The sequence below is a fragment of the Arachis ipaensis genome, chromosome B03 (assembly GCF_000816755.2).
Source record: "Arachis ipaensis cultivar K30076 chromosome B03, Araip1.1, whole genome shotgun sequence".
Taxonomy (NCBI): Eukaryota; Viridiplantae; Streptophyta; class Magnoliopsida; order Fabales; family Fabaceae; genus Arachis; species Arachis ipaensis.
The window spans coordinates 13,323,311-13,338,244 of record NC_029787.2 but is presented as its reverse complement, the minus strand read 5'-3'; the positions used below and the strand labels follow the sequence as shown (position 1 = coordinate 13,338,244).

The following is a 14,934-nucleotide window of genomic DNA, read 5'->3' as shown; positions in this document are numbered from 1 at the left end:
AATATTGGAGATGTGTACACCTAACCTGTGAGCTGCCATAAATTACAGGTGCAGGTGTGATTTTTGAGGTTAACCCCAAGCTTCTGTGAATTTCTAGATACCTCAAATACAACCTTGTCATTGTCACCACACCATTGAGCATTCTACTTATGGCTTCGTGGCTTAATCCATTTTTTCAACTTCATTTGCTACATTGGTACCAACCTTCCTTTATATGCCCCTAGATCCTTTTATGTGTGGCCACTTTTTTCATAATATGAACCATTAGCTCCTCACACAATGTCAAAATCAGTTTCTCCATAGCCTCCTGGTGCGGAATTTATAACCACAAACTAACCGACAAGTGCACCGGGTCGTACCAAGTAGTACCTCAGGTGAATGAGGGTCGATCCCACGAGGATTGATGGATCAAGCAACAATGGTCAAGTGATTTGCTTAGTCAGACAAACAGAAAGTAGTGTTTGGGTCTCAATTGCATTAACAGTAAATTCAGAATATCAAAAAGCAAGCAGTAAATAAGTTGTGAATAATATATGGAGAAATAGTTAAGGCTTCAGAGATATCTATTTTCTGGATTGACTTTTCTTACTAACTATTTTAATTATGCAAGATTTAATTCATGGCAAACTATATGTGACTAAACCCTAATTTCTTAGACCTTTTTAGTCTCCTCTAAAATTCATCAACTCCCAATTTCTTGGTCACTTAATTCCAATTAGAGGGTGAAGTTCAATTCTAGTTTATATGCCACAAAAATTCTAATTACCCAAATATAAGAGAATTATATGTCACGTATCCTGTTAAGTCCAGATAATTAGAAATTTAGGAGAATATATTTTCAAGTTGTTGTTCAAGTAAAGAGCTTTTCAAAGTTATACAAGAACTCAATTAGAATCAAGGTCATACTTCCGTTCCACCCGGATTCATAAAATAAAGAACGAAAATAATTCTTGAATAATAAATCAGTACATGAATTAAAATAGAAAAATAATAGTATCAATCCATACAATAGATAGAGCTCCTAACCTTAACAGTGGATGTTTAGTTGCTCATGGTTCAGAGAGAAAACTTGGATTCGTAAAAACTATGAAGTGCGGAATGATGTAAAAGAGAGGAGAAGAGCCCGAAGGGCTGATTCTTTTCCCTTTTATATCTAATCCTAATTAATGTAAAATATAGTTCCTAAAACTAAAATAATATATTTTTTTATTTTAAAATAAAATACATATTTAATCAAAATTACTTAATCATTCGTGCAAGCTCTTGGGCGTATATGGAGATCACTTGAGATGTTGAGGTCCACGCTAAACTTGGCTTTTTCCAAGTTCACCGTAGAGAAGGTAGTATGGTTTTATACGCATCCCTTTGAGTCCACGTTGAACTTGACTTTTCCCAAGTTCAGCGTGGGATGTGGCGTGTGCTTCCCTGGGAGTTTTCAAGTCCACGCTGAACTTGGCAGGGACCAAGTTCAACATGGAGTGGGCAGAGTAAAATGGAAAAAAAGAGTATACTATTATATATCGTTGGAAAGATCTAGAAGTTAGCTTTCTAATACCACTAGAATCACGTCAAGTGGACCTTTATAGCTCAAGTTATTCCTATTTAAGTGCAAGGAGGTCGGGGTTGACAGCATCATTCGCTTTCTTTCTTTTCTGCTACAAAACTCTGTCAAATCCATCCAAATGCTACTTGAAATAAACAGAAATTAAAAACAACTCAAAGTAGCATTCATAGTGGCTAAAGATAATTAAATCTTAATTAAACTCAACAATTTGAATGCAAATTCACTAGAAAAAGATAGAGAAGATACTCACGTATCACCTCCACTATAACTGTGTTCCAAGACTCACTCATGGTGTTTGTCACAACAGCACTCTTAGGGTAGTGACTAAAAAATGCCCTAAATCATACCTTAGGTTCAAACTTACTCATGTATTTCCATGCTCCATTACTCACAGTTTTCAACCTATCAATGGCAGCCTTGAACTGAACTGGAGTTGTGCTTTTTGCGGCTTCCCAAACACACCCCTTTAGTTGTTTATTCCTAAATATCTATTCACAATTTTTTCACATATGCAGCACGTAGTTCTTATGATATGCATTTGGCATCACCTCTTTGACTGCCCTTACAAGACCCTGCAGAACATTAGATGACAGAATTAAATTAGTACCAAACTTATAATAGTGAAAGCTAAATAATCACTATGTAACTTACTTTTTGTTGATCAGGCATCAGATGCCATCCAAAAGAGCATGCTTGCCTCGAAGTCCTCTTAAAGGCAATTCAGAAATCATTTCTAATTGTCAGTGTTTTCAGGCTTGGCTATAGTAAATGCGATGACAAATACATGGTTATTTGCATCTTGTGTCACTGCAAAAAGAAGTTGGCCTCCATAGTATCCCTTCAAAAAACATCCGCCCAACCCGATAAGTGGTCTGCACCCATCCCTAAAGCCTCTTTTACAAGCATCGAAACTGATGTATACTCTCTGAAACAAGTTTGGCCCTTGTGGTTGGGGTAAAGTATTCATATGTGCTGTGCCCCTGGATTGCTCTTGTGTATCTCATTCAAATAGTCATTCATCTTCCCATATTGTGCTCTTTCATTGCCCATGTCAGTCCTTTTAGCCTGCTTCAATTCTCTTGTAATAATCTTTCCATTCAACTGAACATTATAATCTTCCTTCATATGATCCATTGTCTCCCTAGTTGTCAACTTTGGTTGTGTTTTCAGTCGCAATTCCAATTTATCAGCAACCCATTTTCTATCAGCAAGGTTGCTTCTATAATCTCAGCCACATGTGTGCTCACTGTGCGATGTCTTGACCTCAAAAGAATTGGTAACTGAGTATTTTGACACATAGATCAGCCAAGGACAATCTTCCTCCGCACAAGTTGCTCTAACTCTCCCCGGCTCATTCTTGATATACATGAAATCCTTCCCATCTTGCACAAACACATACTTAAGTGCTTTTTTAAATTGTTCTATAGTTGCAAACTGCATACCTAGCTCAAACTGAACCTCTCCAAATATTTTGTCTTCATTAAAATCTGGACCAGTAGGGCCCTCTCATCATCTGATGAAACGAGAGTCATACAACCTTCAGACTCATATTCATATACAATCTCACTACCATCAACGACATCCTTACCAGCATCATTTGGAACCCCCTTTTGCTCCACATCTCCAACACTACTTGGGCTTTTCATATTACCCCCATCCGGCCCAAGACATCCTCCACTACCTTGGCCTTGACCCAACCCTGAATCTCCACTGCTAGGCCCACTTTCTATTTCTCTATTTAGAACATGTTTCATCCTTCTCTTACCAGTATATCTCTTGGAGGCCCTTCTCTTTGCTATAGTCTTAGGTGACGAAGACTTCCTATTTTTCTTCTTTTTTTTTGTACCTCTACAGACTCCTCACCACTCTCAGTCTCATATCTAGGAGGAGGAGGCTTGTAAGCTTCATCTTCATCACTCTCGTAGGAATAAGATGATGAGGCCGATGACTTTGAAGAATCTGTCACCACCAACACATCCTTATCTTCAGAAACCACTTCCTCCACCATAGGATCATCTTTAGTTACAACAGGAATATCCACTCCATGCTCAAAATAAAGGTGGAACTCATTCATATTGTGGCTCATAGTAAAGTCACACATATTATTGATCTCCTTGTCACCATGGAGCACATGCAGACCATCCTCGAACTCAATAACAGTTGGGTCGTGCCAGTAAATTGTTTGTATGCCAAGTACCCCAAACCCTTGAACTGTTCCTCCAGGTCCTTCTTGTTTACGAAGTCAACATCCATTGGAGGAAACTTCTCTACCTTCTCGCCTAAGTAATGCAGCTTACCATTAGCTCTTACAAGCTTTACGCCATGATTAAATACAGGGATTACAAACACAGACATCTGTAATATTTTTAACTCGGACCATTAGAGTTTTACCGTAATGCACAACAACGACACCAAGAATTTCATGACTAAAAACACTACATACGAGTTTCATTGCTCGAAATACTTACTTCGTTTATCAAAACCTAGCATTACCGAACCCTAATTAAAAATAGTGTTTATTCGTTAACCACTTTATCCATTACTCATACTGATCAAAACGAATAGGAAGTAGTTCATTCCTCATAAACATGCATGGAAAACAATTTCATTCTCAACTAACATAATGTGAAAACCAAAAAATGGAACTAATCTTTCACTGCCGTGTCACGCAGTCGAGTCTAAACCCTCCACATGTTCGTCGCAGACTCGTTACCAGACTTTCGTTCTAGCGTCGTGCAAAGGTTTTGGAGAGAAACAATGGTGGAAGATAAAGTGTTAGGGCTTTTTTATGAATGAGTGACATGAAGGAGATTAAAATAAATGTATTACGAAGGAAAGGGGGGATTATGAACCCCATGCGACGACGACGTTTCAATTACAGGGAGGGAGTATTTAGTCCCTGCAACAATTTTTAGTGCCACATGGTACTTATATTTGACAACTCAGTTTCCAACTAACACGTCATACAGGTAATCTGTTCGTAACCGACCACAAAGATTGATCGGTTCACTTATATCGATGGGTGGAGACTTAGTTAAAATTTAGTGATGATCGGAATGCAATATATTCTACTGACAAGTGGTTAGGACCAAAAAATGTATTTACTTTTTTTTTTTTTTAAATTTGACCAGGAGTGATTTTATCTAAATCTTTTGTACAATTTCAATATATCAAATGGATTGTTTCTTATGCATTTATGGTCATAATTCCTTTACAGATTCAATTAATATATAATTGTTACAAATGAATAAAAAATTCACACCACTATAAATGTTTTAACAATTCTATTAACCTTATCGGCCCATGTGTATTCATCTACGTAATTTATGTAATTTATATTCTGGTTCATGATTTAGTTGTTTGTAGAGGTAAACGCGGATCGGATCGGATTTAATATTCGTAATTTTTAAGTTTAAATAGTTGGATTTGATCTGATCCAATTTTCCCATTTACAGATAAGATCAAATTGGATATCAAATATATCCGCAAAACATAAAAATATTTTTAAGAACTTATTTTTATTAAAAATATCAATAAAATTTATTTTTTTTATTCTTTTAAATATGTTTACTCTTAAAATAATATTAAATATACTTTTTTTAATAATAAATTAAAATAATACAACATATATGATAATTATTAATTAAAATAAAACATAAAAGAATATTTACTTATTTATTTTTTTTTAGTTTTGCGGATACGCAGATATGTAGATACCTACATAAAATTCGCAATCCGATCCTATTAGTGTGTGAATCGGATCCAATTGCGGATCGGATTCATATTCACAATTTTCGGATCGAATTTGGATAAATACCGCGGATATGCGGATCGAATCTGATCCATGAACACCCCTAATTGCTTGAGTTGGTTCGTTTATATTTTTTTTTTATATTTAAACAAAAAAGCTCAATACACCCTAGTAGTGCAAATAACAACATATAAAAGAAAAAAAATGCAAAATAATAATTCTAAGGCTGATAAAAAATTTTAAAAAAGTGTTTGTGTTTTTTAAAATCATAATCAATTAAAAGAATAAAATTCATTACATGCTTTAAAAAAGTTCTCAAAATGATATGAATGCAAATAAAAAGTTGAAAAAATATAGGTTAATATTCAGGTTTTTTCTCTTTTATGTTTTTTAAATTGAATAAGTTATATTTTTCACGTTTTTGAATTCAATTTAGAAAAAATTAGTGCCAAGGACGATTATGAGATTTTAATTAATAAAAAGGATTAATCATATTAAAATTATAAAAAAATTAAATAAATATTATACTTAGAAGCACAGAGGAGAAGAAAATATAGAGCAAGAAACATAGAGAAAAAAAGAATAATAAGATAATTTTATCATTTCAAATCTTATTTATTGGTCTTTTTTTAGTATAATATCTATGTGGTCCTTTTTAATAATTTTAATATGATTGATTTTTTTATTAATTAAAGTCTCTTAATGGTCTTGGGCACTAATTTTCCCCCAACAATTCTTCCTAATTTTTGTTTTTTTGGTTCACGAAACAAACCTGAGTGAGAAAACCCATTTACCAAAAATAAATCCACAACGGAAATCCCAAAAAAGTTTATGGATAAGAAAAAGCCCAAAATCTAATGGACTTTTGTAAGTCAGGGTGCATCCAATTGAATTCTCCCTCTCCTCCTATTTCATCTTTCGTTCCATCCTTCTCTTTCTCTGTCTCTCTTTCTCTCTCTCAAATACGCATTGTTACAGCACTTCACCCTCTCAATCCCCACCCCTCTTTATTATTATTATTTTTTTCTTTTTTTTTCAAATTTCCCAACCCTCTTTTATTTTCCCCTTATAAAATAATATTTATTTTATTTTAATAAAAAGAAGGACGTAAAATTCAGGGGTTTTGTGGGGTGAACGATCCCCTAAACACGAAAAAATTGAAATCTAAATCCACCAAAGCATATGGCATTTCACGTAGCTTGCCCAATTACATGGTATTCTTATTCTAACTGTCTCTTTTTTTTCTTCTTTTTTTCTTTTTTCTTTCTTTTATTTTCTCTTATATTATATTTTCCCTCGCAATTTCAACTACGATATACTCAGAAACTAACTACATATCTATCGTTTGTTTTCTTTTCTCTTCGCTCTCTTCGTTTTTTCTTTTTTCTGGTTTTTCGGTGGTTTTTGCAGTCGTAGAATCTGCTTCTGCGCCTTAGGGTTTCCGCGAGCTCTTCATGGAACTGAAGCTTCCAATGGCTTCCTCAACGACGTTGCCGCGCTCGGCGAATTCCTCTCCGACAATCGAAAGGACACGGCCACCGTCAAGGTTGCAGTTCCCAAGGTCGTACCGCCTCCTCCGCCGCCGAATCCTACGCCGGATGGAGGAGTACCTGCCGCGGAAGAGGAGTCCGCATCGATGAAGGCAAAGCGCGTGGCACTGCAGCGGAAGGGCGCCGCCGCCATGATCGCCGCCGAGGAATACGCTCGCCGGTTGGAGTCCGGTGATGTTGCGGTGAGGCTTCTTCTTCTTCTTGCGAGGAGTCCGCCAATCAGTGTTTTACTGTTTGGTATTTTTTCTTTTTTTTTTTGGTTGAGAAATTGCGTGTGTATCATGGAACTCAGGTAGTCTAGGTTTCTGAGTTAATTGGTATGTGTGCTTTCGTTGACTAATTTGGTGGCATGGTGTTGCTTCAAATCTTGAGCTGAGCGCTTGAACCATAGGTTGGAAAACGAGTTGAGGATTATTCATGTTTATTTTTTATGTATGTGCTGCTGTATTGGATGCTAGAGTAATATTATTGTGTGAGGGTTTTTTTTCCCTCGATGTATTATGTATTACATGATCAAGTGAAGTTGGTTTGTGAGTTTGGTACTATTGGCTTATATGAACAGGATGCACCTGGAAATCCTGTTGGAGAAGAACCGGGCCAAGCTAATGCCAAAGTCTTTTGTCGAATGTGTAATCGTGTTGAAAACGAAGGAAGCGAGAGAGCAAAGAAGATGCTATCGTGTAAGAGTTGTAACAAGAAGTATCATAGGAACTGCTTGAGAAGTTGGGCACAAAATAGAGGTAAAGGAAGTATGTTTGTTTTCCTATATAATATATAGTGTGGTCTAAGTGCCATATCTTTACGTTAGTTGGGTCTTTTTCTGCAGATTTGTTTCATTGGAGCTCATGGACCTGCAGGGCTTGCCGAATTTGTGAGGTAGGTATTGGGTGGATAGGATGGTGTGTGATAGTATTGAGCTTACATAGAATAGTTTCTTGAATCCTCTTGGGAAAATTATTACCGGCCTCTTAATTGATTATACTCTCAATCTAGCTCTTTTATTTCATAAAAGTATCTCCATATTAACCTATTCACTCTCTAGAACAAAAAAGATTGTTATATCACTAGGGATTATATCTCATTTAGTTGCTTGATTATGTTTTTTTGGGTACCCAATGCCTCAGAACACATTGCTTGTCTTATTAGTTATTTTTATGGTATTGGATAGGAGATGGACATGCATGTTCAATTTAAAAATTAAACAAAAATAAGACATTTGTTTGATTATTACATAGTGTGAAACTCTTTTTCTCTTTTTCTGTTGTAATAAAGAAAAGTTATATTTTATACCAGCTATATCACATGCTTGGGGATGTCTGACTTCATTCAATATTCTAAAAGTATTTACACTCATTATATATGATGAATTTGTATGCTTTTGGCTATTGTTAGAGATATTTATGTCTTATCCATTCTTGGCTTCCATCTAGGCTTGCAGAAGGACAGGTGATCCAAGTAAGTTCATGTTTTGCAAAAGGTGTGATGGTGCTTACCATTGTTATTGTCTGCAACCTCCTCATAAGGTAGGATCTCTATCACTTGGTAGCATGTATAATATTGATTTTCAACATACTATTTCATTTACAATTATTTGTAATGCAGAATGTTAGTACTGGGCCATATTTGTGCCCAAAACATACAAGGTGTCACAGTTGTGGATCCAATGTTCCCGGAAATGGACTGAGTGTGAGGTATGATTCCAGAGTGTTTGTATCCTAAACATTGTTTCCAGTGTTTATTTTATTGGATGAATTATATATGCCCTGTATGTTTTTTGTTAGATGTTATGCAACCTTTATGTCTATTTAATTGTGAGGCCCTTATGATAGAAAGTGCCATGTAATAGTGTTTTACTTTTCCTGTTGAATAGATTTCGAAATTGTAGAGAATATCACAATTGCTTGTCCCCACTACCAAAACGAAAAGCATAAAAGAAAAGGGTTCAATTATAATTCTGTTTAACAAAATCAAAGGAGATTATAAATATCTTTTTGATAATTCATCTCTCCCTTCTGTTAAGCATGCATTGGATTATGGATTGTCCGTACTGAATGTATACCACCAATATGTCACATTGGCTAGTTAAAAATAGTTTAATTTTTACTTATTACATGATATTTAATTCCTCCCCTGCCCTTGCTGATTGAGTAATCTTAATTAGACGAACTTACCTTCTCCTATTTTCCAAATAAATTATATAGGTGGTTTCTAGGGTACACCTGCTGTGATGCATGCGGAAGATTGTTTGTGAAAGGCAACTACTGTCCAGTCTGTTTGAAGGTGCCAGTCTTTTCCCTTTATGTTCTTCTAGGGCATTGTTAGTAAAGCAGGACAATATTGGAGCAAGCTTGTAGAATGATTATAAAGGAAATTATTTGATGTATTTCTAATGTTAGAAGGAATTTATATGCAGATTTTATATTTTATTTAGGATTTTTTGATCTTTGAATATAGTTGAAGGATATAAACATGTATCCCCCTCCAACCCCCCTTTTCCTCCTCCCAACACCAAAATAATAGAAATGTTATCTGCATCTGTCGTACAGGATTGTATAGGTTCCCAAGATCTCGTCTTCTCAAGTATTATGTTTTGCTAGCTGCTAGCATGCATATTATCCTCAGCTATTTTATTTTTTTTCTCAGGTGTTGGATTCTGAAGGAAATCTGAGATTCATTGTGTATGTCTTATTTTGCAGGTTTACAGAGATTCAGAATCAACACCAATGGTTTGCTGTGATATTTGCCAGCGTTGGGTGCATTGTCACTGTGATAATATTAGGTTAGTTAGTTTACCTTTTGCAGCATTTCGAAGGTGAACTGCTTTCATTTGCAACCAAGAATATATATTTTGATTAGCATTCCATTTTTTGTGTCATTTCCATTGTGAACTTCATGATTCTATTTCCTTTTATTGCCTCGTTGATTAATATTTTGAGTTTATTGTGATATTTGGAATCTATTGTCAATTTTTTTTTTACTTGTTTTTCTTGAGAGATTGTTGACTCTTGACATTGTCTTCACATAGCCACTAATTTTGACCTTGAGGTTAGTCATCATTTTTCCCTGTTTAAAGTTTGCTTATTTCATTTTGTTTTTTGTTTTTGACAGTGATGAGAAATATCACCAATTTCAAGTGGATCGGAATTTGCAGTATAAATGTCCTACTTGTCGTGGGGAATGTTATCAGGTATGGATCATGCCTTCAATATCAGAAACCATGTAACAAGCCTCTTGATATTAGTCTATGTTGATTTTGTTCGTTGTACCATGCTGTATGTATTTGTTTATGTGTATGCTCCAGATCAAGGGACTTGAGGATGCAGTTCAAGAGCTTTGGAAGAGAAGAAATATTGCTGATAGAGATTTAATTGCCAGCTTGAGGGCTGCAGCTGGTTTGCCAACTCAGGAAGAAATATTTTCTATTTCACCATTTTCAGATGATGAGGATAGCGAGCCTTTGAAATTAAAGAGTGAATCTGGCCGTTCCTTTAAATTCTCTTTAAAGAATTTATCGAATAACTCACCCAAGAAGTTTAAGGATTATATAAAGAAATCTTCAAACAAAAATTCTAAGAAAAAGGACTCTCAGTCGGTTATGACTAATAAACCAGACATGCACTATAGTTTTGAAGGACAAAGCGATGTAAAATCTTTACATAGCTTGGATGATGATAAGAATGATGATATACAATCCCAAAGAAATGAAGGTCCTGAAGTTTATTCATCCCCTGCTGCTGGAAGCCTGAGCCAAACTGAAGTATCTTGTCCTATCAACAAGACAGGGATTTTGAAACATAAGTTTGTTGATGAGGTGATGGTTAGTGATGAAGAGAGGAAGCCCAGAGTTTTCCGAATCAAAAATAATAAGGCACATATACTGAATAGTGAAGATGAGATTGGAAAAGATGGTGATAAGGCTGAGAGTGTCAAAGGTAAGAAGTTGGTCATTAATTTGGGTGCACGGAAAATTAATGTGGCTAATTCTCCCCGCTCTGATACTTCAAGCTGCCAAAGGGATCAAGATCTGGTTACTGTTAATGGTATACATCTCAATCAAGTCTTATTTATTTTTTTGATTGATTGTTTGTATTTCTGTTGTTTGTTTGTATTTCTGTCTCCCTACTTACAATGTATTAACTTGTGAAATTGGGGTTGTGGTACTTGTTATTTGAAATTGTGTTTGGCTGATTTCTTAATCAATGTCACCCTTTCCTCCCCAGAAAATCATTGATATACATCAATAGGGAAGAGATATGTATACAGTTATTAACAGTGATTGCATTGTGTGCGCTTTTGGTCTTGAATAGTTTGAAGCTCTCTTCTTCCTTCTTTTTCTTTGTTTTGTGACTTCTCCTGTTCAAATTTTCTTCTCAGGAAGTGAAGATATAAGCCAAGTAAGGAAAGGATTTGCATCAGATAGACATGATGGAGCCGCTAGACGTGTTGATGGTAAAGATAGTGTTGCCTGCTCTTCTTCTATCCCTGAAGTCCATAATATTTTTGCAATTACCTTCCACTGTACTAAGTATTAGCATATGAGTTTTGAAGATATTTCTAGTATTAACTCAAGTTTCTAGGAATAGTAATTGAGGTTCATGTGACTTACAGGAAGCAATGTTGACTCTGGCCAATCAAAACATTTAAAGGTTTCAGGTAGAGAAGAAAATTTCATTAAACTGGGGAAATTGAAGCCAGAAGTTCAGAAATTCACTCTACCATCTGGTAGAGGTGAGGTTCCTTTAGATCAAACTCGCATCTTGCAGGGAAAACGTGGTACTGATGCAAACGTGGAAGCAACACCAAGAGGTGAAAGAACATATCATCGGAGGCCGAAAGAAGGCATTTCTGATGCATATGATGGGACAGATAACAATCATAATCAAACACCTTCACATTCTTTGGCAAAAGATTCTAAACCACTACTCAGATTTAAATTCAAGAAACCTAGTGTAGAAAGTAAAAATTCTATTATTCAAGAGGAAGAAAAGACTACAATCAAGGGCCAGAGGTCAAAAAGGAAGAGACCTTCACCTTTCAAGGAGAAAGCATCATTTAATGAGGCTGGAGATGTAAATCAATCACAGACGGGAAATCTAATGGATGAAATCATGGATGCTAACTGGATATTGATGAAGTTGGGCAATGATGCAATTGGTAAAAGAGTTGAAGTTCATCACACATCGGACAATTCTTGGTTAGTAAATAACTAATATTAAATAATGGCATGCCAGCGAAAATGATGCATACTTTTGTACCAGCCCGTCAAGTTCTCTTCTACTTTGTGTCTAATTAGTTTATCTTTCATATCTGAACACTTTTATCTACTATTTATCTGATTACTGGCTCACTGAATGGATGAAACTTGGACCATCTTTGTCCATACTTAATTTGATTTCATCGACAGTTCAACGCATTTCTTTGTCATGAGGCATTGACTTTGTAATAGGCTACAGTCTACATTTTCTTACCTTCTGCATGTTTGTATAGGCATAAGGGAGAGGTTACTGATATAGTTGAAGGCTCATCGAAATTGTACGTTACCTTAGATGATGGGAAGATCAAGACCGTGGAACTCAGGAAGCAGGGAGTTCGCTTTGTTTCTCAAAAGCAGAAAAGGTCAAAGACATGATCGCAAATCTTTATCAACTATTAGTGATCCTCTCATGTGGCGGTGTTCCTTTAACTTGAAGATTATTTCATCTGTGAGGCCTCTACTTATTGAATTTGTATTGCTAGCCTCTTTCAATGATGCTGATCTTTGGGTGAAGCATTCTCCGATTGGAGCTAATTTTCAGATTTTTTTAGCCAGAATTTAGCTTACCTGCCCCTGCCCTTCTTTGGGTCGCAGGTTGTTCCTGCCTTTCTGGGCAAATTAATTTTTTTTTCTTCTCCGAGTTGAGATGTACCAATTTCACAAAGTAGTTCTGTATCGTGATGTATAGGTTACCCATTCCTTTAGAATAGTAGGGCAACTTAGAGCCCGAGAAGTACTAGATGTAATGATGTATTACTTGATTAGGGCTACTAATAGTATTTGGATTGCAGGCTTCATCATATGAATTTATTTTCTCGAATGCTGAAATTCAAATTATCGTCATTTTCTTAAGGTGCATGGTAGATTTTGGTGGTTGTGACTTGTGCTAAAAGATTTTGTTCGGAACCCACAAGGATAAGCAGGAACTACATATTGATGTGGGTATTTTACTTAAGGGGGATGCTACACATTTATGTAACCAAGTAACCAAGTTGGTCCAACACAAAAAAATCTAATACCATTAAATGAAATGTGAAATACACGTGTTCAACATACACGAAATCGCTCTTATCCAACGCTTCTTTTCATGCTCATTTACACATAGCGTCTTCTTTTTAGCCTTCTTTTTCGCGTTCCTCCTTCTCCTCCTTTTTCGCGTTTCTTCTTCTTCACACGTTTTCTCTTTATCGTCATTCTTTTGTTGTTGTTGCTGCTGTATTTTTTTGTCTTTTCTTCCTTCTCTCTCTGGTGAAGAAGTAGTAGAAGGTGAGGAAGAATAATTTTGAATAGTGTAGAATGAACCGAACACATTACTCATGGTGAAGCAAACACAGTATTCATAGTGAACCAAACATAATACTCATGGTGAACCGAACACAATACAATTGTATAGTACTGAGTGAACGAACCCTGTATGCTAAACCCTGAACCCTAAACCCTAAATCCTACCGTAAACCCTAAAACTCTGAACCCTAAACCCTAGACCCCTAAACCCTAAATCCTCAACCATGAACACGGTGAACCGAAATTAATACAAGGAGCAAACCGAAAGTTTGAAACACACTGAACCCCTGTACACTGAACCCTGAACCTATAAACCCTAAAACCCTAAACCCTGAAACCCTATTGTCATTCTTTTGTTGTTGTTGCTGCTGTATTTTTTTGTCTTTTCCTCCTCTCTCTGGTGAAGAAGTAGTAGAAGGTGAGGAAGAAGAGTTTTGAATAGTGCAGAATGAACCGAACACAGTACTTATGGTGAAGCAAACACAGTACTCATGGTGAACCGAACACAGTACTCATGGTGAACCGAACACAATACAATTGTATCCATTATATAAAATCAAATTCAAACAACTTTTTACAGAATGAACCGAACACAGTACTCATGGTGAAATAATTGTATAGTACTGAGTGAACGAAACATAATCCATTATATAAAATCAAATTCAAATAACTCTGCCTACAATTTACATATTATCAATTCAATTCAATTTAATTCAGTACACCTCTGTCCATTTAATTCAATTCAAATTAGCAATTGCATTCCATTCAATTCGATTCAAAATTGAATAATCCAAACTTTGTCAGTTTGATTCGTTTCAGAAGAGTAATCCAAATCGCTCTCCTGATTTAAAGTTGAGTCATTTGTTGTTTCGATTCAGAAGTGCAGATCGAAGAAGAAAACGAAGGAGAATAGGAAGAAGATAAATGCAACGTAACTAGATCGAAATAAAAAAACGAGAAGATGAACGCGACCAGAGGAGAACGACGAAGGCAATGCAGATCAATAAGGAAGAACACGAGTAGAGAAGAAGAAGAAGAAGGAGGAGGAGGTTTACGTTGCAGCACGTTATATGTAGCGCGTGTATGACAAACGAGTGAGGAGTGGAGGACGCGCGTATGAAGGAAATTACTTGGTTAACAACCATGTAAAAAATTCATGGATGCAGAGAAAAGTTTTTTACTTGTAACTTGAAAAGATTTTTAAATCACCAAGTTAGCCTCTTGTATATTAGTCAACAAATGTGTGTATAATATCAAATCTAATTCTTTGAACTATAGAATAAATGATCAAATTGGTATAAAGAATATCAATAGTCTTAGTTTCAATTTTTGCATAATTCACGGTTTAAATTTTTCTGTAGTTAATGTAATTTTTTTACATATTTAAATTATATTATAACTACTTTAGATTACTCAAGGGTGTATTTGGCTATTGTCTTAAACAAATAGAGATATAGATACATGAACACAAAGATTCACAAATTTTATAACAAATGTGATAAGGGTAATTTTGAAATTTAAAAAATATTCA

The 14,934-nt window shown here is 35.6% G+C and overlaps 1 protein-coding gene across 1 annotated transcript; it reads left to right on the top strand.

The window, feature by feature from the left end:
* LOC107629696 lies at positions 6,264 to 12,968 on the top strand. The gene is made up of 13 exons (XM_016332550.2): positions 6,264 to 6,529; positions 6,726 to 7,047; positions 7,428 to 7,605; positions 7,692 to 7,741; positions 8,296 to 8,388; positions 8,468 to 8,556; positions 9,067 to 9,145; positions 9,562 to 9,644; positions 9,974 to 10,052; positions 10,167 to 10,905; positions 11,240 to 11,314; positions 11,474 to 12,059; positions 12,353 to 12,968. The coding sequence occupies exons 1-13, from the start codon at positions 6,498 to 6,500 to the stop codon at positions 12,492 to 12,494; spliced, it is 2,547 nt and encodes an 848-aa protein (XP_016188036.1). The 5' UTR covers positions 6,264 to 6,497; the 3' UTR covers positions 12,495 to 12,968.

Bases quoted from the DNA above. Each gene is read 5' to 3' on its own strand.
- LOC107629696 (XM_016332550.2), top strand. From the start codon at position 6,498: ATGGCATTTCACGTAGCTTGCCCAATTACATG. The intron at 7,606-7,691 runs GTAAAGGAAGTA...CTTTTTCTGCAG, and splicing joins AAGTTGGGCACAAAATAGAG to ATTTGTTTCATTGGAGCTCA. The intron at 11,315-11,473 runs GTAAAGATAGTG...TGTGACTTACAG, and splicing joins AGCCGCTAGACGTGTTGATG to GAAGCAATGTTGACTCTGGC.